This window comes from Motacilla alba, chromosome 2 (genome assembly GCF_015832195.1).
Source record: "Motacilla alba alba isolate MOTALB_02 chromosome 2, Motacilla_alba_V1.0_pri, whole genome shotgun sequence".
In the NCBI taxonomy this organism is placed as follows: Eukaryota; Metazoa; Chordata; class Aves; order Passeriformes; family Motacillidae; genus Motacilla; species Motacilla alba.
Window position 1 is genome coordinate 8793502 of NC_052017.1, and position 23409 is coordinate 8816910.

Consider the following 23409-nt stretch of genomic DNA (forward strand, 5'->3'; position numbering starts at 1 on the left):
TTTAAAATTTAAAATGCTAAACAGTTTTCCATTAATACAGAAAAGTTGTATACATTGTATGTCTGCTCCCAAATATTTATCTATACCTACAGAGGATACTATTGCTGTTCATGGTACTTGTACACAAGCACACATGTGGGTATGAAGCACCCACCACTGAACAGTCATCTCAAGGCACATGATACTAAAACCAATATACAAATCCTAAAAATATACCAGTATTTAAAGGTATAAGAAGGCCTAAATAAACATGAAGTAACACTGTGTCATAAATATAACACCAAGATCTAGGGCCTGATTGTGCCTGGGCTCCCACCCGCTAATCACTCGTCTGCAGACACAGCCGTGGGTGCAATTTCAGCTCTCAGATTTTCCTGCTGTAGCTTTTTTCCCCTTGTTATCTCAGTAGACATCTTCACTTTGGTGAGATGGATACTGAGCTACCATCCTGCTACACATTCTAGGAATATACACACAGCAAGCAGCTCGGCATCAGCTCACACATGAACAGCCTTAGCTCCCATAAAATATTCATTCATTTAAAAAATATTTGCACCCTGCTGTCAAACTTAGACAAATTCATACTGAGCCTCAGAAAATAGCTGTTTTAATGGTAAATGATGTTCCAGAAACCTCTTTCAGGCTAAACACTCTCGTCAAAATTATTTTAATAAGAAAGATTAACAATTTCAACATTAGCTGCTAATCCCCTTTCATTTGAAACTGTGCTGATAAAATTCTTTGCTTGTCATTCAAATAGTAAGTAATAATTATAGATTTGGGGCCTCCATCTCTTGCTTCATTAATAGTAAATTGCATGGAAGTCTGAAGCATAAAGTCAGCTTTGATACATCTCAAAATGCAATTTCCATAGCTTTCCTTAGCTATGTACAATTAATTACAGAGTTAATAAGGGGAATATGTTAATGAAAGGGAAATTATTCACTCAGACCACCTGGTCTTATCAAATTTCTTTAATATGTTTCCTTTTTTCTGTGAATTTGCATGACAGCAAGAACACAAATCATGGTGCGCATTGCTAGTCCTTTAGTATTTCTATTTGCAACCAGCTAAAGTCCACTTAAATTAAATACAGAAAGAATGAGAGAGGTAGTCAGTAGTAAATAACTGACTGCATTTGTTTTCTCAAGTTCAGTACCTTTATAATTTTAAAATAAAATCACTTAAACAGCTTTATAATTACCAGACTCTCTTCAATGCTGAAGTACACATACAATGCATCCAAAAAGGAGACATTGTCATCTTTTATTTTCCTTAAGGAAATGTGCTGCATGTGCACATATTTAATAAAAGATGTACAGAAATGTGCTTCAATTCACTGCAGTCTGACAGCTACTAGAGCTTAGTTGCTATGTGCAGTGGAGTTTTTGGATGTTCATGGGAATATTTTAGCTGCTACAAACAGCCCAGTCAGAAGGTGGCAAACCTTCACATAACTCATCTTAAAAATAACACAGTTGTGATACATAGTCAGAGAAATATTTTTTAAAGATGGGTCAAATCCAGAAATCAACCATCTGCAACAAACCTCGATGGATTTACTACTGACCAGACTGAGGATAAAAACATTTGAGGACCTGGACATCAGCCCTCGTAATCATCCCAGAAAGAAAAAGGCCGGAGAATAATTCCTAGAGCAATGGCAGGTTGTGTTTGGAGGAGATGATGCTTGTGGGCAGTTTATCACCCCTCCCTTCTATTCTTAGCTCAATGCAAAGGTCCAACATACAGCCAGCAACAAGAGGCAGCTCATAATTCTCCCTTGCTATGAATAGGGTTTTCTTGGCCAGCTTGGCAACCTAAAGCAGCATTAGCTCATGAGTTTAGGAGAAGAGGATAAGGGAGACATGACAGCATTGAGGGAGAGCTGCCAACTAAACAAAAAAAGTAAGATATTACTCTGGTCTGAAACAAAAGGACAGTTACATAAAGGAGAAAAACTCAGTAAAATCATGTCTTTTATAAAGACATACTGGGGTAAGGATGTAATATTTGAGGGTGGAATATTTTACCTGGTTTTGACCACAAAGTATAACAGTCCTCTTTTACTGAACAGCAAATACTATGTCATCCACTTCCAAGCAAACTTCACAGATTATTTTAATGTTTATCTCCTTATTTAAAAATGTTTCCACAGCTGCGTCGTGGGTGCATATGCAAAATTTGATCATCACAGGAGCATTTTGTCTGTGTCCTACACATCAAATTTTCCAAATACCACCCAAATTCTGTTACCTTACTCAGAAAACACTGCCAAATTATGGTCTAATCCCAGAAAGAGTTGCAGAAAGCAAAGTACAAGTTTTTTTAATCTTGCCCTGAAGAACTTTGTTGAATCAGACTTTGTTGAATCAGTGGAGGGATTGAACTGTAAATAACCAGGCCATGTTCAGTAACTGTTGCTGGCATGGCCCACACAAAGAGAAAGAGCTCTTCAAAATATCAATGGGAGTTCTCCTGGGCATCCTAAACTGCAACTGGCATAGCAGGGCAAAACCACAGTGCCAATATTATGTCTCTTTGGAAGTATCATGAAGCAAGTCCTACTTTCACCCTGTACTCTTACACATTTTGAAGAGCTCTGAAGCTGTAGTCCCATTCACCACATGTCATTTGATCTTAGCAGTGTGCCATGTCTAGCAACCCATGTGAGTAATTTCTTTACCCCACAGTGAGTCAAAACTCACCACCTGCTCATATCTGAACTCTGCCACCAGCTCAGAAATACTCTGTGGCATATATTATCATCTTGGGTCTCCTGCCTGGGAAGTCTTCCTGAATTGCCCTCTTTCTAGTATCCTTCTAAACAGGCATTTCCATCTGCTAAATCCAAAACTTGATTAACTGCTGTATCTGCTACAATGAGTTATCAAGGATTTAATGCATTATGTGAGCATGCACAATAGGAAAAATACAGCAAGAGCACTTCATCACTGAGGATGCATTTGGAGCCAAAAGACAAGATCTCCCAGATAAATATTCATCTCCAGGAGACTCCATGGTTCATGAGACTCTCAGAAGCAGCTGAGTATCCAGTGAGTTTCCTTGTCTTCAACTTGAAGTACCAAAACTCAGATAATTTTCATTAAATCCCCATCTATTGCAACTTGCTACAGCTGATACTTGTCTTGCTTGACATTACTTGGATGTCCTCTAGAAATGCAAGGAAGCTGGATGAAACAGAAAAAAGTCCAGATAGCCACAAAGATTTGTTTCAGCCAAGAAAATGATCTCTTCTTTTTACTTGGTGCACACAGTTGCATAACCTAGTTTTGTGTCACATATTTCTCTCAATGTGACACTTTTAAAATCAGTAATCTAGAATATTAAGAGAAATGTTTTCTTCATCTTTCTACTAAAAGCCTTAGGGAATGATGTAAGTTGGATAAAAGTGTTCAAGCAAAGCAGCTTAAACAAAGCTGGAATAAACACTTTACAGTCAAATGACAGAGTAAGATGTAGTCACCGAAATTTGGTGAGTTATTTCTAATCATAAATACATTAGGGGAAAACAACTGGCATGGAAGAATTTAGGGAAAAAAAGGTTTTAAAATCAATTTTATACCAGGTTCAAGAGGAATGTTTTTCTCAATTTAATACTGACTCTGCAATTGTCATTATTTCCTAGGGCCCATTCAACAAAATTAATATAGAAAATGGGAGCAACTTATTATGAAACAAATAAAATGGAAGAATCAAAGGGTAACGTGTTCATGAATATTTTTTCTGAGTTTTATTGATGTAATCTATGTAGTACATACATCCATTTATTAGATTTATGGCTCTATTAGTAGAGCTGTTTCCATATGCCATGAGATTTTTTTTCACTTTTCTTTGCAGCTTTTCTTTGCTCCTGTATCTCAAGTCCCAGCTTTAAACAAACACAGGCAAAGGCTTCAAAACAACTTAAAAATTTAGAGAGGGAAAAAAAGATGTAAAATGAAGGGATAAACAGAAGAAGATCTTCATCAGCAGAAGATCTTTCAGGAGGCAGCCAGCTCTTCTTGTCCCTAAAAGCATGACAACTCAGGGAGAGATGGGTAAAGATTTTCCCATCCACAGTGTTTATGTCTTTTTGGGATATTGGCTATCCTGTCACTGAGTAACACAATTTATAACAGCCCTTTCCCTTGTGACTCCTCCTGTCCGACTGTTCATGATGAAATGGCCTTTAGGGCCAAAGCTTTCTTGGGACTTAATTTTGTGAGACTTCCACAACTATTTATACTGGCACAGCTGAAAGATAACTTGGGATTTAGATCCACTTAGAACATGTGTAAGGAGTTTATGCTTTTAGCTTAACTTTGCCACTGACTTTTTTCCCTTCCCATGTGAGGGAGGATTTTTTTCTTAATTTTCTCAGTGGCAAGCTTTTTTTAAACAGGGTATTTATACTCTTGAGATGCAGGAAGAGGTATTAATGCTGGTAGAAGGAGACGGTGGGAAAAAGAAACAAATATTAGAATCCATTTAATAATCAAACAAATGATTGTGACAAAGACCCTGTTTTCCATCCCTGCACTCCTCACCTTTGTCCCTGCCAGAATTAATCACCTCTGCAGCATCTGTGTCCCCAGGCAGTGCACTGCACTCATGCCCTGCGTGCTGCTTTGCTCAGGAGATGCTCAGTGTGTATATGGATTAAGGTCAAGGTGGAAAGTACACCTGCTTCTATCTCGGTGCTATTTGTCCTTACATGCTGGAGCTTCTCTCTTCATTTAGAGAAGTGTGTTTAGATGCCTTTTGCTTCCCATTTTATTGCAGCTTTAGGGATAAAATGAAGGAATTTCAGCAAGATGTAGTACAGGATCTAGCAAATACCTTTTCTTGTTGCAATGTGTCTTCAGTCACTCAGTTCTACACTCTTCCATATTCAATTAAAAATATCTACAGCTGCTACCCCATAGAGCTTATTTAAAAAAGAATTCACTTCAAAAAATCATAGTGAGGGGGAAATTGCTAAGAAACCATCAAAAAGTTACTATTCAGAGAGCACAGGAAACCAATATCATCAAAACCCCCCAGGTTCAATCTTGGAAACTATTCTCTCCCTGTTACCCTTCCCAGTCCTACAGCAATCCTGCCAGTGATTCAGCATCAAAATTAAGTGGATGCAAAGTCCAGCACCTGGGGTTTGCCTGTTTTAGCAGCACCAGGCCCCCACCTCATGTCCCCAGCTAAGGTTGTGTCACCTTCTGGGACACAACCAGTCCCAGGACTTTTGACAGAAAGTTCTTATATGAGGCCATCCTTCACTCCTCTGTGGTGAATGTCCTCCTGGTTTTACAGGCATATTGCCAAAGACAAGGGGATTAAGCAGACTTATATCTCTTAGATAAAAGGCCATAGATTTCAGGCTCTTGCTCATCTGTTCTCATCACCTCATTCAGCCCAAGTATGCAACTTTCTTCTCCTGAAAAGTATATCATCACAAACTATCACATATTATTATTACTTCCAATGCATAAAGCAGTTTCATACCCTCTGGGAGAGGACACCTAAGACTTCAGCTTACAAAAAATACCGAAAAAGACCTTTTGTAAATTCACACTTTCTGAAATTCTAATTTATGTATAATGCTCCAAATTTTGCACATCTGTCTTTACAAGGAGAAAACCTGCAAAACACAGAAAATCACCTCTGCTTCTGCAAATACCCTCTCTTATATGGTATTCAGATAACAACCTCATCATGTTATCACCAAAAGCATACATTCTCTTCTTGCAGTACCCTTCTTCATTTAAAACCTCATAAAAGAATATAATTGTTTTAACCAAAAAAAGCATGGTAATACATGAAGCAGGTGTAGGATCCAATCCACCTTGGTGCTGAGCTTGTGCTACAGCACAAATAAAAGAGACTCTTTCATGTAAGCTGCAAAGATCAACTGGATTGTGCAGGCACAAAGGAGGCATCTCAAGAGAAATCCACTCTCTGTTAATTCTCTAGAGACCTTCAGAGCCACCTACCCACTTCATCAACTAGAGGGGGAATTTATGGACTCAAGTCAACACCAACGCTTCACTAAATGCCTAAAATATAGGAGCCCAAGTTAGGGAGACTAAATCTCCCCTGATCACTTTTAAACCTCCTCTGGTTTTCTTGCTGGACTGCAAAAGGAATTGTTGCCCTTTATTAGAACTTCTCTTGTCAGCTGCAATATAGACATACTAATGAGAATAAAATGGGTGGAAATTTAAGTTCCTGTTCTTTCCCTTGTTGTGACCTTCTGAATGATGCTTTCTTGCAAAACCAGTGGTGACCAAAATGAGAGCACGCATCCTGAGTTGTTGCTCATGCTGAAACCAGCCAGTCAATGCCACAAACATGACTGCATTAAACATGCTCCTCTAATTACACTTTCCAAAGTGCTTGGATTTTTTAGAAAGACAGAATCAAAATGTGCCATATGCGCCACCCTCCTGTTAGAAATGTGATGAAAAAGACAGTGAAAAGGAAAAAAAACCAAAAAACCTCTGAATGTTGTTATCACTGTCCTTCTGGGCCTCCTGAGCCCTCCCTGCTTCCTCCTGCCAACAGCTCAAACCACCTCACGCTGCTGGCAGCAGTGCAGAGGCACTGCCTGGCTGCACAGGGAAGTGGCAGAAATGCAGGGTTTTTCCCTTTGAAGGCTGGTTTCAGACTAAGTGAGGAGACTGCCCCACAGCCACAGGGCTTGGAAGGTTCCTGGCTTCTGCACACCTCAAGCACTACAAACAATGGGCTAACAAGTGGAAAGTCCTCCAAGAAAACAATACCTGTGGCCAACCCAAGCTCCAACAAACCCTAGGCTGAGATGACTTAGATATGACTGCAGGTATGACTGATAGCATTTTCCAGCAAATTCAACAGCTTTACAGCAACATTTCTGACCAATGCTACCTCTGAATAAGATTACATGGAGTCATTCAACAGTCACACACTTCTAAGCTATCTTCATTAAAGTTTTATTCTGTTTATGAATCAAAAGAAATTATTTCCTGCTGCCACTTTACACAGTAATCCATTGTTTTATTTTCTCTAGGGAGATCCTGGCACCCATGAACAAAAAGGACTGAGGAGCCTTAGCTCAGCTAACTACCCCTTCACTGCACATTGTGGAGCTCAAAAACACATTTGCAGGCTTATAAGTGCATTTACCCCGCAAAGCAGAGGGTATTTGCCATTCTTACTAGGCCCCTTGCTAATATTTGTCATGGCTTTTTTGGGCACTGAGATATTTTTCAAAGAAAATATCTAAAAAAATTTAAAAGGAAGAGGATTGTGGCAGAGGGAAATTAGAAGAATTTAAAAATGTGCTTTATTGAATGCTATAAAAATTGCAAAGTATCTCCTGACTCTCCTCCACTTGTATCTGCAAGGCAAAGAGAGGAAGAGTTCACCTCTGGTGAGCTGCTTCTGTTGCTGAGGTCCAACAAGCCACAGCATCCCCAGAAGGAGAGAAATTCAGGTAAATAAGGTGTTACAGAGATGTGCATTTATTTTTGTGCAGACCATAAACTGGGTCAGCTCTCTGGTTTCATTGTGACCCACAGTGACTCAAAACATGAGCATTTCTGATCAAGCCCAATCATCTGCTTCTGTGCTGTAGCTGAGAGATGCTGATCCTTCCATGTAAACCTAACCCAGCTTCGCCTTCAGCAAATCTTGTATTTATGGTTTAACTGCTTCCTTAAGTAAACATCCCACTGCCTGCCTGACCTTCCTATTAGGCTTGCCCTGATAGCAAAGCTAAATGCATATTTCAATGCTAACACATATTTTCTTCCTAATTGTATCATCTGAGTCCATTAAGAACAATTTTTCCCCCATCCTGTATGTCACAGCACATAGGCAGACTCCCCTGAATCACTGATCTTTGTTTGTTCAGGTTAGATTTAACAAATAAACTGTTTTTCCTCTCTCTGTGTGGCTTGCACTCTCAAAACCCTACAGAATTTCTTTATCTTTCTTTGAATCCCCACCATCTAAGATACAACATCTGCTGTTAGATAGTTAACACATGTAGGAGTTCATCCAGGGTTAAACAGGACTGACTGAATTACGGACACTGAACACTGTAACAGTGATCTTGACCAATCTGACTATTTTTTAAAGTTTATTTACTGCCATATGAAGACAATTCCTTCTTACAATTTTGCAGAAATTTGCAGAGCCAGAGTAAGTGGTACCCCTAAGCAACTTTCTCTCCTTTAAACATGACTTTGAGATGATTCTTTATGTTTCCCAATAATATCACTGAAAACAATTTTGCTCAATTTGAAGTAGTTGAAACTGTTTGCAAATGTTAAATTAATATTTCCATCTACATAGGAAATCTTGCTCTTATTTCCATATACATATATTGCCTAGATCTTTCTGAACATTTTTTGCCTCAGAATTTGTATTTATTTTGAGATTGGGCAACAGGAAATGTTTGGGGTTCCCAATCCTCCCCCAGCAGCCCCCAGCCCCCAAGTATTTTACTTAACTATGAAAGGAAATCAAGTGAATTTTAATTATGATAAGGCAAAAGTGGAACAGTCAAAACTGTAACAAATGGTTTCCTGTCATGGGAACAGCCCTTTCAAACTGCACTTGTCTACCAGATATTAACATAATAATTAATTAATTACTTTTGGAGGGGGATGGCAGTGATGTATTTACTCAGGATGATAAACTATGAGGCAGCATCTGGTTTAAAATCCCACCCGGCTTTTGCTCAGTTTTATAGCTGACTCAATCAAGGCTGAAGGAGGTCAGTAGCTTGGCTGAGATCAAATTTGGTTTTTGGGTTTTGCCTGCCTTCATTCCTTTCTCCATTATGTGAGGTTGGCTTGTAAGAACTTGAAAAATACCTCAGAAGACAGTACTTTCAAATATAAGTCCAAAAAAAGAAAGAAGTTTAAAAATTATGACCCAAAAGTAGGACATGATGGAGAGAAGTTTGCAAAAACATGGCAAACTACCAACTGGAAAGGATGCTTACTTTAGGTAAAAACAGAATATACAAGCAAAATAACACAACTTTTGGCCAAGTTCTTCATCACAACCTAACTTCTACTCAGCTGATGTCAATGCACTCTAGAGAGGCAGTAAATATTTTAAAAAAATATGAAAATAAGGCACAAAAAATGGACTCTACAGCTCTCCCAGCAGGACAGAAACAAGATCCACCAGTCCCAATCGCTGGACTCTGACTCTTACACACAAAAAACTCTTAATGTGTCCATCTTCTACACTGATACTGGTCGCAAGCTGTGCTTGGAAGTAACCCAAGGTTTCCAACATAGACTCCATCAATAGAATATATTTGGATCATTTCGAACATGACAAATCCAGCTTGGAAGAAATTCATCCAAGGACAAAACAAAAAAATCCAGGCAAGGCTCAAAATTCAGACCCCTTTCCTAAGGCTGACAGAAATAAATTGCTCCATATCACTAATCTTCTGTTGCCTTCTCAGCTCAGATACCTCCACACACTGGAGACACATGAGAAAAAGCAGTGAGCTGATCTGAAATTTGGCAGCCTTCTTCAGTTGTCCAAGTTGAGCTAAACATAAATTAACACGACAAGAGGACACCACAGGGCTTCTTTTTCTTAAAAGCAAGCATGCAAACAATTCATACGTTCATGTCAAAAGAGCATTCCCAAGAGAAGAAAATCAAAGATATAATGAAAAAAAAGGAAATAAAAATGCCTGTTTTAATTATACAAAGTTCAGATTACCAATGAAGCTCAGGAATATTTTCCACATGTGAAAACACATCTTCCCTGTCATTTAAAGCTCTCTCTTTCCAAAAGCTGAGCAGGTGCCTAAAATTCTGTCGTAACTGCTCGTGCCACGAAGACAGAAGTGCCTTACCAGGATCATGTGACCGGTGGAGATGTCCATGTTGGACTGGACTGGCTCCTCACACCAGGACGAGGTGCTGCTGCGGGCTGAGGGGCTGGGGATGGGCCCATCACTGAACTGGGAGGAAACGCTGTTGATTCGAGACGAGTGCAGGGGCTCCGGGCGATCAGAGCTCTTCACTGCCATGCGCTGCCGGCATAGCTCCTGGAGAGAGGGAGAGAGGAGAAAACAACCTACAGTTAAGAGTAATTACAGGATAGAGTCTACTAAAGACAGATGATTTACAGTAGGTTTGCAGTGCTGGAAGTGTTTTCCTCCTCACTGCAGTAATTTTTGGGCGGCTGTCTGTTCTGTTAAGCACAGCTACAAAGGGATGCTCAATGAAATTACCACACGATGACGACCCTAACCTTTCAAAAGTGCAATTATAACTGCATGCACATCTCCATATAGATAGCCAAAAATCATATTTTGGAGCTTTACTCCTTTAGCAGATATATATTTTTTTCCCCCACGTTCTGCAAAGCCACTTTTGAACCACACAACCTCCTGAAGTTAATGGGGTTGCAAGGGAGTAATTGAGAGCAATGCTTGGCCCTGGATATGCAAACTCAGCAAGCTCAAGGCAACTGAATTGATGTGCTCTCCAATGTAAATCCTAGTTGATAGATGCCTCATTTCTCTTCATTAAAATAGCAAACTCGCAACACTTCCTCCCTGATGTGGGGCAGAGAGGATGAAGAATGACATTAACGAAGAATAAAAGCAGAAATCTGTCATTGTATTGTTTAAGCAGCTTTGGCGAAGAAAGAAAATTCAAGCTATCACACACACTAATGCAAGTCATGTTGAAACACCAAAATAGATAGCACTGGGAATACGTATTTTCAGTTGCTCTCATGCATAGATTTCGTGCAAATATACAGGATTCTGGTTAGGTAACAGAAAATCCTGCTGGTAAAACCAACTCCTGATAGTATAAAATTCTGATTCTTATAGGATGAGCAGACCCACATAAAATTCTGATTCTTATAGGATGAGCAGACCCACAGTCACACTGTCATGTTGTAATGCTGTTAGAATCAGCTGTGGTGGTGAGATCACAGATATTGTAATAAAATGATCATTTTTAACACATGACTATTGTCCATGAGGGGTCCTTGGCTGTGTGCCAAGTCTATAGGATGTGGCCAAATTGCACACACAGTGTGGGTATACATTTGTCTCAGATTACTCATTCTGCACAGATGAGTACTAAGAGCTCAATCTTTTGCCTCAGGCTAACAAAATAATACAGGCTGAAAAATTCATGCCATTGGAATGCCATGGCTTCTGTTTTCTTAGTCATTGATAATTTAGTTGCAGCCCAAGTGCCATCAGTAGGATGATCTGAAAACCATTATTTATCAACTGCAATAAAATCTTCTTTTCAGACAGGAGTTTGAAATATAACTTAAGACTATGTTTGGGGCTTTTTAAACCTTGCAAACTCTAGGACACTGAAGGGGGATCCTAATCCATGCCAGCATTCAAACAAACTCCCTGAAACCATCATTTAGTCTCCTGCTGTCACCACATGACAATGATTAAAGACCCCTTCAAATATTCTTTTCTACCAAAACTTCTGTCTTAATTGCCATTTTTTGCCACTTTGCCACTTATTTACCAGAGATGCTTATGTGGACTTTTACTATTTGATAGTATTTAATACAGTATGTATATACATAAACACATACATGTATGTGTGCATGTACAAATTAAGATACACTGAGACAAAATTTGTATCATTTATAGACAGGATATATTTCACTGTCTATTACGAAAATATAGTCAACAGAAGCTTGGGAAGCAGAGATTACTAATTCTACGTGGTGTCAGTCGTTGGAATAACTGTACAGAAGACAGTCACAAGTGAAACTGCTACCTAACTCCATCACTGCATTTTTGTATATTTATTGATTTTTTCTAGGCCATGAAAGAGTTTTTCTATTTTTTACCAAAAGTAGGGGGTTTCTACACTTGATTAGTATGTATTCTGCCAGTTGGTACCTTTGTAGCTTCCTACTAACCTTAACACGAAAAATATAAGAAAAATAAATTAAACTTCAAAAGTACGTTGAGCTGAGTCACATGTATTGCTGTTAGATAGGTCAGTTAAACAATCAGTATTAAACCTAAGACTTTTTAATAAAGGAAAAAATGTCATTGTATATCTTATTTTTAAATACAGGAACAAAGCAAAAACCTAGTTTTCTCCTTTTCGCTAGAGGATCACACACTTTATAAGAAAGGATAGCAATAGTCCTCAATGTCTATTACTAACCTCAGAATGACCCTGCAGTAGTGTAATTTCAAATCCCTGCTTTTAGCAGATTTTGGGAAAAAGTGTAGCAGAGTAGAAGCTTTTTAGACAGAAAAGTAAATCTACAAAAAACCAAAAAGCTGCTCAGATGTTTAGACATCAGCCATTCCTAGAGGGAATGGTTTATTGGACTAAGCAAAAGTATAATAAGTAAAGGTATAAGAATAAGAAGTCTGTCACATAACTGCTAGAAGGATCTGTCTTCTGGCTAGCATGCCATGGGGCATTGATATGAATTTATTATATTCTAATAGACATCCTGCCACTTGACTCACCCCAACTCTGTGCTAACAATAGCATTTGTACTCAAACAGGATCTTTGTTTTTAAGTTGATCTGTTCCTGCTGTTCATATCCTGCCTCAAGTCATAATCCTCTGCTTTTACAAGTGGTTGCTGTGGAAAGGATTATAGACCTCTGTTAACAAAAAAGAAGTGAGATCAAGTGATCTCTAAGAAATTAATGTACCATTTTTACATGAATTATAATGACAAAAACCCAATATTATAGACAATTGGTTCTGGAACAGATTAACCTCTAACCAAAAGATCTTTTTGGACATAAAGTAATATATATATTACTAAGAAATGTAGTTTTAAAATGAAGTTTAACATGCTCGTGGTCCTCGTGGAAAAAGGTGAAGTTGAGAATCATAACAAATTTAAATATGTTAAAAAAATGTACCTTATCTCAGATATTAACATATTTCTTTCCTGACATATATAGAACCAAAACAGTGATTCCCAGAACTGCTGTAACTTTCAAATCCCTCAAACAAAGCAACCACGTCACTGCACTCTGCCACAAAAAATCTTTAATGTAAACAGGAAGGTCAAATCATAGCTGAAGCAAAAACACCCCTGAATTTCTTGATTGCAGTTTTAAATCTCCATGACAATGGGTTTTCCCCTGCCTTTAAACAGAAGTTTTTGGGTGGAATTTATTTCCAGATCAGCCTGACAGCCCTCGACAGCTCTTCCTTCCCCCTCTCCCAGCCAGCCCAGCCCTGGCTGAGGAACCTGCCCCATCCCCACACACACATCAGCCACCTCAGCACAGCTACAGCTTCTGCTTCTCCAAAAGCTACCTCTCTGCTAGCCCAGCCATTCCCACTTGGGTTTCTAGCCTGACACTGCAGGGATAACATGTTCAAGACCACCACAGGTAAAAGCTTTGATGCATGGGGTCTTTTGGGGAGCCATATGGGTTCCTCCAGGACATACGGACAAGGGACGTCCAGCTCAAAGCAGGGAAATGTCTTTATGTGGAATTTGGCCTTGACATGGGTCATCAGCGTTCCCCTCCTACACAAGGCATTGGGAACAGTGGGGTCTCACAGTGTGGGGTGTTTCACCCCATCCCGTGGCACTTACTGAGCTGGCATCTCCACAAATGCACAAAGCCCTAGATGGTTCAGACCCTCTTAAATACAGTATCTGTTACCTGTGCACTTCTCTGCATGCTCAGGTGTGCTCTGCCTTCCTCTCCAAAATATTTAATCTCACAAGCATTTTGCAAATCAGCCATTTACAAACCACAACTAGAATTCAAACTTGACTAAAATGTCAAAGCTTCATACTGTGAGAATGACACGAACTGCATTTCTGTATTGTCTCAGCCATTAAAAATATTTTCTAAGAATGAATTCAATTTACTGCTGCATTTCTATATTTAGCAGAGTGGCTGAGGCTATTTCTGCCATGCTGAGACTCAGTAATGTCTAGCCATTGTTTGTGTATAGTTTGAGTGCCATTCTTCATTTAAAAACATCATTTACACCTAAAAAAGCAACCATAATGCATACAGTGAAAGATGAAGAAACGATCCTCCTGACCTTCAGGCTATGATCTAATGGATGGGTTGGACATAAACATTTATTTAAAAGGTAATTTGAAGTTTATGACATTATTTCCCATCACATGGGAATTGCTATCATACTGAGGCACTTACTCTGTTTTTTATTTCCCAACATTTATTATCAAACTTATATGGCGGTCACATGCAGTATATAATGGAGAAGTAATATCGCTGCATGACAAAAACTGCCATAACCAAGATAAATATTCTGTAAATAATGTTGAGTTAAATGAGTTCAAAGTACTGCACCATGATCATCTGCAGTGAGCTTTTTATTTGACACACAATTGATAACCTTAAACAAACCATAAACAGTATTCCTGCAAACCCCCCAATCCTCTTCACAATGAGGTTCTAAAATATTCCTAATATTGGCTGTCCATACAGAGACAGGGAGAAGCATGAAGTGCAACTGTTTCCTCAGGTACAAATAGATTTTTGAATCCATACACTCCACTTGTGAATGAACCACTCTGCAGCATAAATGCAGCTTCTCCACATTTAAAGAAGGGCATTAAGAGACTTGCTGCACCTCCTTAATTGACAAAATTGAGAGCCCGTCTTGCCACCATGTTTTGTTACGTGGGTCTCTGAACCTGAAGAGGTAAGAAACTCTCCTCTCAAACAAGGAGGCACCAAGTCTGTCCATAAATGGAGCCCACAGATACCTGTCCAGGCTGGTTTGGAGATGTGACTTGCTTACCAGCAGAGGTGTTAGGCCATGTCACCAGCCAGTGACAGGAGCTGCGAGTTCTGCCATGTGGCTTTGTGATGCGCAGCAGCCACTGGTGTCACAGAAGGGCAAGGCAGCAAAATGGAGCTCAAAGAAATTTTTATCTGTCATCTACTGGAAAATCCACTTAAGGAAATTGGAAAATCCATTGAAGCTACACAGTTTAATGAAACATTTGGTTTTAGAGGGAAATATATATATATATATATATATATATACACACACATATATATATATATATATATATATATATATATATATATACACACACACACACACACACATATATATATATATATATATATATATGCATGCCCTGGTAAGGATTATGAGTATAGGTAACCATAGAACAAAACCCAGATGGAACAGAGGCTAATGGGTAATTTTAAATATTTTCCCTAGCTTTATTTGCAAAAATGGAATTTGAGAACCTCAGGTGACACAGTACAGGCAGTAGAGTTGACTGGGGCATTCCAGTTAAGACATGGCCAGCGTTCACCTCAGCTCTGCAGACATTAAACACGAGCCATTCCACCTCAAAGCTGCCTCCAGAGAGGATGCTGCAAAGACTTAATGCAAATTCCCTAAGCAACCCCTTCAGGTATTCCAAGTCCAGCCATGTGACAATGGCACATGAATCATTCTCTTCTAGCTGGTACCAGGAGCATGATAAATGTTCAGTCCAAAGCAAATGAAAATAGCTTCATATCTAAAACACTGCTCTTCTTTCCCAGCCACTGTCACCTAAGATCTGACTAACAGGAGATCTAGGATCTGAGGGAAATGTCAATTTTTCAGTTTAATTAGGAAAAGAAACATCATTTCATTACTATATATTAATGAAAATAATAGATTTTGTAACAGATCCCAAAATTTGCACAAAACCAAAAATTAAGTCCAGGAAATAGAACTAACATTTCCACACTTTAAAGAATTTTTTTGTTTAGCAAATAAAAATGGAAACCATTTGAGTTAGTCCAGAAATGAGTGTGGCAAATTTATTCTAGAATTAGCAAAATATAAGAGAGAATAAAGCTTTCCATGGATAATTACTAAGAAAATGCAGCGACACTAAACAAAGAAATTACTGTTTATTAAAAGTGATAGCTGAGTGTACACCAAGCCCTTCCAACCTGACCTGCCTAATATTCTATCAATCAAGAAACAAATCTGCTTAAGCAGGCATGATCACAAGAACACTGTGTTAATTTTATATGTGAAACGAACATATTTTGCAGATATTTTAAATTAAAATGCTGACACTTAATTCTAAATTATTCAAGACTACACCTTTTAATAAAGTGTATAATGAAGATTAAGAATATATGTAATCTATACGCTACGTATGGATGAATAAGACCTTTAAAATGCTTTTTCTTTTCCCCTCAGCTTTAATACATTTAATTCAACAGAAGTCTCATTCCCCTTTTCAGGAGGTATTATTCACAGGCGAGCTGAGGTTTGCACGTACAGCCTGGATTTCACTGTTCTGCAATGGATGCAGTCATAAGACAATGGGATTTAAAAAATGAAAAAAAATAACATAAGCTCTTTTTTTTAAACAAATGGATCCAGGATTATAAACATCATTATTCTCTAACTAAATTTGCTTAGTGTTACTACAGGGTGAAGCTAAAGTCATTTGGCTGCCCTTGTTTTGCTTTTGCATACTTGATAAGCTTTCAGGTGTTATAAATTTAACTTTAACTTATTTACTGTGTTTGTAGCTTTGGGGATAATTACAGCCTTATTACCATTTATTTTTGAGTTATTGAAATATACTTTCAAGCTTTAGCTTAATTTTAACATACTTTTTTGTCCAGGAATAAAAGAGCTGTTTACATACATGGAATATTTGCATGTATATTTTCTATCCTTCTCAGAAAAGGCAACTATATCTGATATCTGTGTCCCTTCAGGAAAGGGATAGAGGGATATATTGAAGAAATGATTGAGAGTAATATTTTGAAAGACACAGCATCAAACATATCATTACACATCCATTCTCTGAACAATTCATTTTTATCTAGACTTGTATGTGATAGATCCTGGGAGGAACAGAAACAAACAAACAAAAAAAAAGAATAAGAAGAAAAGAAGAAAGCAAAATAAATTTCTTTGATTGTCAATGCAGCCTTCATGTGTCCAATTCAGTTCACTATCTGCCCTCTTGTACCAAACTCTGTATATCTGAATATAACTCTGGACCTTGGAACGGGGTGGGGATTACTTTGCTTGATTTTTATATGATCTAAAACCCAGGGATGCTGTTTCTTTTTGAGAGCATCACAGCCAAATATAGGCTTGAGAATCATTCTCCAAACAAAACCTCAATTTTGACTGTGGCCTGTGAAACCTAAAATTTCAATTATTTTAGCATTGTGTGGGTTTCCTGGTGATGACTCATGTCGAGGCCATGAAGAAAGGGGAAGGCAAAGAAAATATAGCTAACTTTAAATGAAAAATGAATTTTACTTTTTTTTAAAATTTCTTTGATTTCTTTGTTTTATTCTCTCTCTCTAAATTCAAACACTTGCACAGTCTTATCCTACCAAATTGAATGAAAAGCCATCGTGGTCTTATGCACATCTCCAGGTGTCCAGCAGACATGAAAATTGCACAGAACCAAAGGCGCTGTCTGTGCAATACAGCTTCAGAAAATAGTTTTACTTTCATTCTTTCAGCAACCCCTCATCAATGATGAAGCAATCTGAATAGTCCAGAAGCTCCTGAAGGGAGGCAGATATCTCCTACATAACTCACGTTGCCAAGGAAGACAGGACAGCATAGGTCTAATCACATTTCTCTGAAATAATGATGATATTGCCCTGCAATCCGTGCCAGGAAAGCACAGGTGTCTTTGGGGATAATACTGCTTTCCAGAGGGTCAGTGAAATTTGAAGACCATGTTTAGGTTGCTCAGCTGGGGAATGTTTTCCCATACAAAACCACAAAAGACCACTGACTGGGACTGCATGAGTATGACAGTTTAGAGCCTTTATTTCTACAAGTTTTGTGGAACAGGACTCCAGAACCCTGGTCTTCACAAACAGGAGATACTCTTCCAAATCAGTCTAAAGAATCACAAAATTTCATTGTGTATCTTCCCTGCATCATGGTGGCTTCTCTAAGAATTTAAAGGGACTACCTGGATGACTCCAAGGAAATCAGTACCTGAATCAGTACCTGTGTACCTGAAGCCACCTGAGATCTACAGGTGTAAAAGAACCCAATTTCCTCTCAGGTTGTTCCTGACAATGTCAGAGTTTTACTGGCCTTGCAGTCCAGACAACTGCAATTCTGGAAGTGATGGTATATCATATTGACCTACCTGCCACAAAAAAAGTGGCTTCAAGTAGTGCTGGTTTCTAAATTGCATTGACCACATTTCAGCTGTGCCTGCATATAATGTTTTACAAGTATATGAGTATAGGGCAAGTATGAAGCTGGAAGAGGAAATATTTCTTAAAGGAGTAACCAGAGAGCCAAAAAAACCCAAAACCAAACAAACAAACAAAAAAAACCCCAAAAAAACCCCATGTAAAACAAATTTCACCTTTGCCATGTTTTGTTCATCTTAACTAACTCTAACACATGCTCATGAGGGCACAGGTGCTCCTTAATATGAATTGGCAGAGAAAATTCCCCACTAGCACAGTGAGAGCCACACAGCACAGTATGGGTTACAAATAAACCATAGCAACAATTGAATTAACGTGAAAGGCCACCAGAACCACCTGTAAATCCATCGTGTATTTTGACTTTGTCTAACCCACCCAAAGCTGGGCTGACCAGCTTCCAGCAGACGCCAGTGCTCTTAAAGATAACAGCCACAAATGTTTCCTCTTTCACTCCCAGCATTTATAGTTGCCTGGGGCCCAAAGCAGGCAAAAAATGCAGTCCCAAGACGGCTGTAGTTTCTCAGGAAAGCTGTACATTAAGGCTGTGTAGTCCACTATTTTATTGCCCTGCAGGACTGAAAATGGAAGATCATTTCTGCTAGAAATAAGGATTCCCAGCAGCCAGCAGGACTCAGTGAGCACTTCCAGCCTGGAGAGAAACAAAATAGCCACCAGTTTATATCTAAAAGTGTTATTCTACCCCACTGCAAAGACTAGTATTGCTTCTCCCTAAATCTGTGTAACTGCACTCATGGTAACAGAGTTTCCAAAAGCAGTCAGAGAAATGGGAAAAGAAATTCTAAAACTTCTAAAAACCCCAAATACTTTCTTTTTTTTCTCCACAGAAGGCAGACATACACCAGAGGCGATGCAAGGATAAAGGACGTATTTAACAAAGATGGCCATCAGTGACCAACTTTTTTTTATAACATCATCTATCATGACAGTCAAAATTGCCAGTCATTACCCCCTCCTGATTTGAAAACTAAACTCACTGCTTTTCACCCACTCTCCACTGAAAAAAATTAAATCCCTCATCAGCTCTGCTGGGAAGAATGCAAATTTAGTGCAGAAGTGTTAAAAAAGCATCTATAAAGAACAAAGTTGCTACTAAGTCACAGTAGGTTATTAGGAGCCAAATCTTTGGTAATACAGAGAAACCCTATTAAACTATGGGAACAAATACAATGTATGAGTTTCCTTGTGTCTCTGAGTACTGACATTCTTTCTATCACACATCACAAAAGTCTTCAAGGATTAAAAAATGGTCAATATTTCTATTCTTTCGCTGTACTGGTGTTATAGGAGATGCTGGACAAACTAACAGGGATTTAATACTTGGTACTGATGGTCAGAGATACAGAGAGACTTCATATTTTGGAGAAGACAGCAACAGCAGCAAAAATGCACAATTTTTCTTGGGCTCTCCCATGTTTCTCTGTACAGCTGTGCTCTCAGCTGGATCAGGGCTGTGCCCTGAGAGTGCCAGGCCAGAAGAGACCTGCAGCCCTCTCCACTGTCCCGGACCTGTCCCATGGCACCAGTTCCACTAAACACCCTGCAGCAGCAGCAGCAGCAAGGGGTTAATGTTTGTGTTCATTCAAATAAAAGGACTTCCCTGGCCATTACTGAGGTTCCTGCATTTTCTTTTCCCAAGCCATGCAAGCACAGGGGGTCACTACTCTCCTTGGACCTCTCCACCAAGCACCAGTTTGTCTGCAAGATGCACCACAGGAACAGCACAGGAGGACAAGTTCTAAGTAGGCCCATTTCTTAAATGGCCACACTCATATTTGGACTACTTTAAGACCTGGGGCATGAAGATACAGGCACCTTCTACAACATTGTTAGCTCTTTTGTCACAGGATTTTTTTTCCTCATGTGGCTCCTTTGGTTTTTGAGATTCCTGCTAACAACTTGATGTTGTGCATCAACAACATTCTGCAGAAAGTGCTGCTTGTTGCAGTTGTATTCTGCTGATAGCAGAATGCTGATTTTGTCTATTAGTCTTTTATTATTCATACTTTATATAACTGAAAATCTTTGTCCTAGTGGCCAAAGACAGAATAAAAGTTTCACTCTTTCTTCAGTTTCTCATTTATACGTATTTTTTCTTTTCTATACCACTTATTGTTACTGTTTTAGAAGAAATAATCTGTCTTTTCAATCTCTCTTCATATGAATTTTCCATGCCCTTAATCATTCTTTTCCTTGCTCCCTCCATTTCTGCATTGTCCCTTTGGCAATGGAGTGACCAGCACTCACAGAAGCCTCAAGCATTGATTTATCCTTAATTAACTTCTAAAGCCCTCAAAGAAGCATACAGAATTCTTAGTTAACAATGCCTGCAGAGCAATTGGGTTGACTCAGGCCTCCAAAAAGAGGCTGAAATTTGGAACAGCTTGCTAGGCAACCCTTATGTATGTTTTAACTTCACACCCAAGTGCTTTCCAGTCAGGTTAACTAGGAAATGCAGTTTTTTATTTTGCTCTTGGGGGTCACAATACACAGAATTTACATGCTCAAATTCCCATGTTACTTTACATACTGTTACCACACAGTTCAGAAGGAGATGTATGACATAATTTCTCTATATAAGATAAATTTATATGCGTACATTGTTTTGCTCCCAAAGATACATTCAACTTCATCACATTCATCTCCTTCTATTTGATGTAAATAGCCAGCCACTGGCAGCTTGTGCTGTGAGCCACTGCAGCAAAACCTCTTCCAGCAAATCACTCCATTCGAGGCATTTTTCTTTCCCAGAAAGTCAGAATGAACTCAACTTGAGAAGTTGAAAAAAGGTAAAATCCAAGTTTCTTTCCCCCACACTGTCAGAAAGGCACCAACATAGCAAATTTTACCTTTTCATCTTTCCCTTGTTCTTTTCTTAGCAGTGGGGAAGATCAGTATGTCTCCAACATAGGAATATTCTCCCCAATACACTTCTGAAGACCAGGGGGGTGTTGAGAGCAGCAGTACCAGAAAATGGGTGGTGTTGGTCCTTAGGGCTCTAGAGCAGCCCACTTCAAACCAGGCACCTCTGCTGCTGCCAGGGGGACCAAGGACAAGCCTTCCAACCTGCATGGAGGGCATGGCTCCCCAAGCCAGGCAACACTTGATGAGGGGAAAAAGAGTGATTGTAATCAGACAAGCTAAGCATGTAATCCCAATACCAAAAGTGAGTTTTATCAGGATAATGTTGAGCTGTTCTCACTTTGGAGAGCAAGATCAGCCCTTTCTGAGATCTCTTGAGTGGCTGCCAGAACATGGTTCTGCAAAACAACAGCCATCCTATATAAAAGGGAAAAGCTGGAATCATCAAGAAGCCTGCAACTATGTCAGCTAGACAAGAAAACAGAAAAATAAAAACTGCACTGAAATTCAACAGGGTTTTATCTGTATGAAAGATAAAGAAATAAAAAAAAAAAACCAAACAACTATTGCCCTGGTCAAAATCTGTGCTTGTTCAGAAAGCAGTCATCCCAAACAACCATCAATAAAACATCACTCGTTTGTCTTTAGCAAGAAGTACAGAAACTGGTCAACAAAGCTAGAGAAAACCTCATGGATTTTCTCCTTCGGATAAGCCACTTAGACTAAATTTGATTTTCTCCATTCAAAAGCTATTGTCACTCATCCTCCAAATTAATTTTGTTTCTTTGAGGGATTTAATTTTTAGGAACATCCTTTTACAGTCTCCCTTCTTCAGTCGTGGTTTGGTGTTTGCTAAGAATACAAGTGATAAAAACTGAAAGCTGCAAACCTGAACTGGAAGGAGAAGAGCTGCAGGAATGCCCCAACTGAATTAAAGTACAGGGGCAACACTGACAGCTTAGAACATGTCACAGCAAAAAACCCACAGAACAAAGAAGTCAGGTGAGCTGTCTCAGTCCTTTATCATGCCTTGCTGGTGTGCATTAAATCACTCAGATTGTCTTTTACAGTTCTTTATACCACTACAAAGAGTTTAGATCTCTGTTGTGCATGAAATTACAAGAGAAAGAAAACACCTTTGGATAGAAAGCCCCCATCCCTGGAGCCGGAGCTTTTTCTCTGTTGAGAGAAATGAAATTGGGCCTCTTGTCCAGCCAATACAAATCACAACCTCAATGTCTGACTCGAAGCTCTGCACACAGACCTTCTATGGATGTCACACACACTCACGAGGCTGTTTGGGATGACACCTCTCACTTGTGCCCTAAAGACTGGAGCAGCACGGCCCTAGGAGAGCTCCAGCTTGCTCTACCCAAACTTGTCTTATAGCTTATATCACAACAGAACTGGCAAAACTATCAGTCCACTCTGAATGTTCCACTTGGCAACATCCTTACAAGAGTCCCCACAGGCAGAGGAAAGAGGAGGATTTGAGACTCACTTTTGTTCATCTGTCCCACAAAGCAGCCAGGTCCGTATGGGCTTGCAAGGTAAAACCTCAGGGGGCTGCAGTCAGCCCCAAACCCTTGCCAAAGGTGAAGCACAAACACACAGTGCAGGAGGGACAGAGACCTTGGAGGTAGGATGCTGGTGGTTTGGGCAGGACACAGCCCTGCTCTGCCCACAGGGCTGACACAGCACAGCTTCCCTGCACACGACAAGAAGGAGAAAGGAAGCAACGCGGCATTCCTGTCCCTCTTCCCTTTGCCTGCCCACCCTGTGAGACTGGTGTGCAGGAGGAACAGATGCACCAAGAAGAAAGCAGTAGGAAGAATGCTTTTATATACCTTACAGACTTCAGAGAATACACTGCAACCTGTTCCTGCTCGCAGGCAACATGGTCCTACAAGAACTGACAAACATCATCTACCACAGTTCCTTATGTTCATAAAATTATTTCTACTCCCTTTCAGAGGCACTGGTATAAGATTTATTCTGCAAGAAAATCCGAAAACTTTCCAGTTAAAAACTTTTAAAAATGTATTTTTTTCCTTCTAGTGCAGCACTCTGGAGGAAAATGAAAGGATCAGCAAGCCAGATTGCAGTGTTAGCTGCTGAGCATTCAGAGAACACACAATAGAAGAATGTGTCAAATCTGAAATGTGATAACAGAGATGCTGCAAAAGAAAAAGGAAAATCCTAAAACAGAAAAAAGGGTAGAAGTGTGTAGGAAAGACAGGCCTGATTATCCTCTACATTACATGGGGGGGGGGAAAGCCATTGAAGACAGTATAGTTATTCCAGAAAGAAATCAGGAC

At 39.3% G+C, this 23409-nt stretch overlaps 1 protein-coding gene across 1 annotated transcript in view; it reads right to left on the bottom strand.

Moving 5' to 3' along the window:
* PTPRN2 (protein tyrosine phosphatase receptor type N2) overlaps positions 1-23409 on the bottom strand; it is a 633980-nt gene that overhangs the window by 75903 nt on the left and 534668 nt on the right. The window contains exon 14 of the mRNA XM_038127342.1: positions 9869-10063. Coding sequence (XP_037983270.1) covers positions 9869-10063 — 195 coding nt within the window. The remainder of the gene's footprint in view (positions 1-9868; positions 10064-23409) is intronic.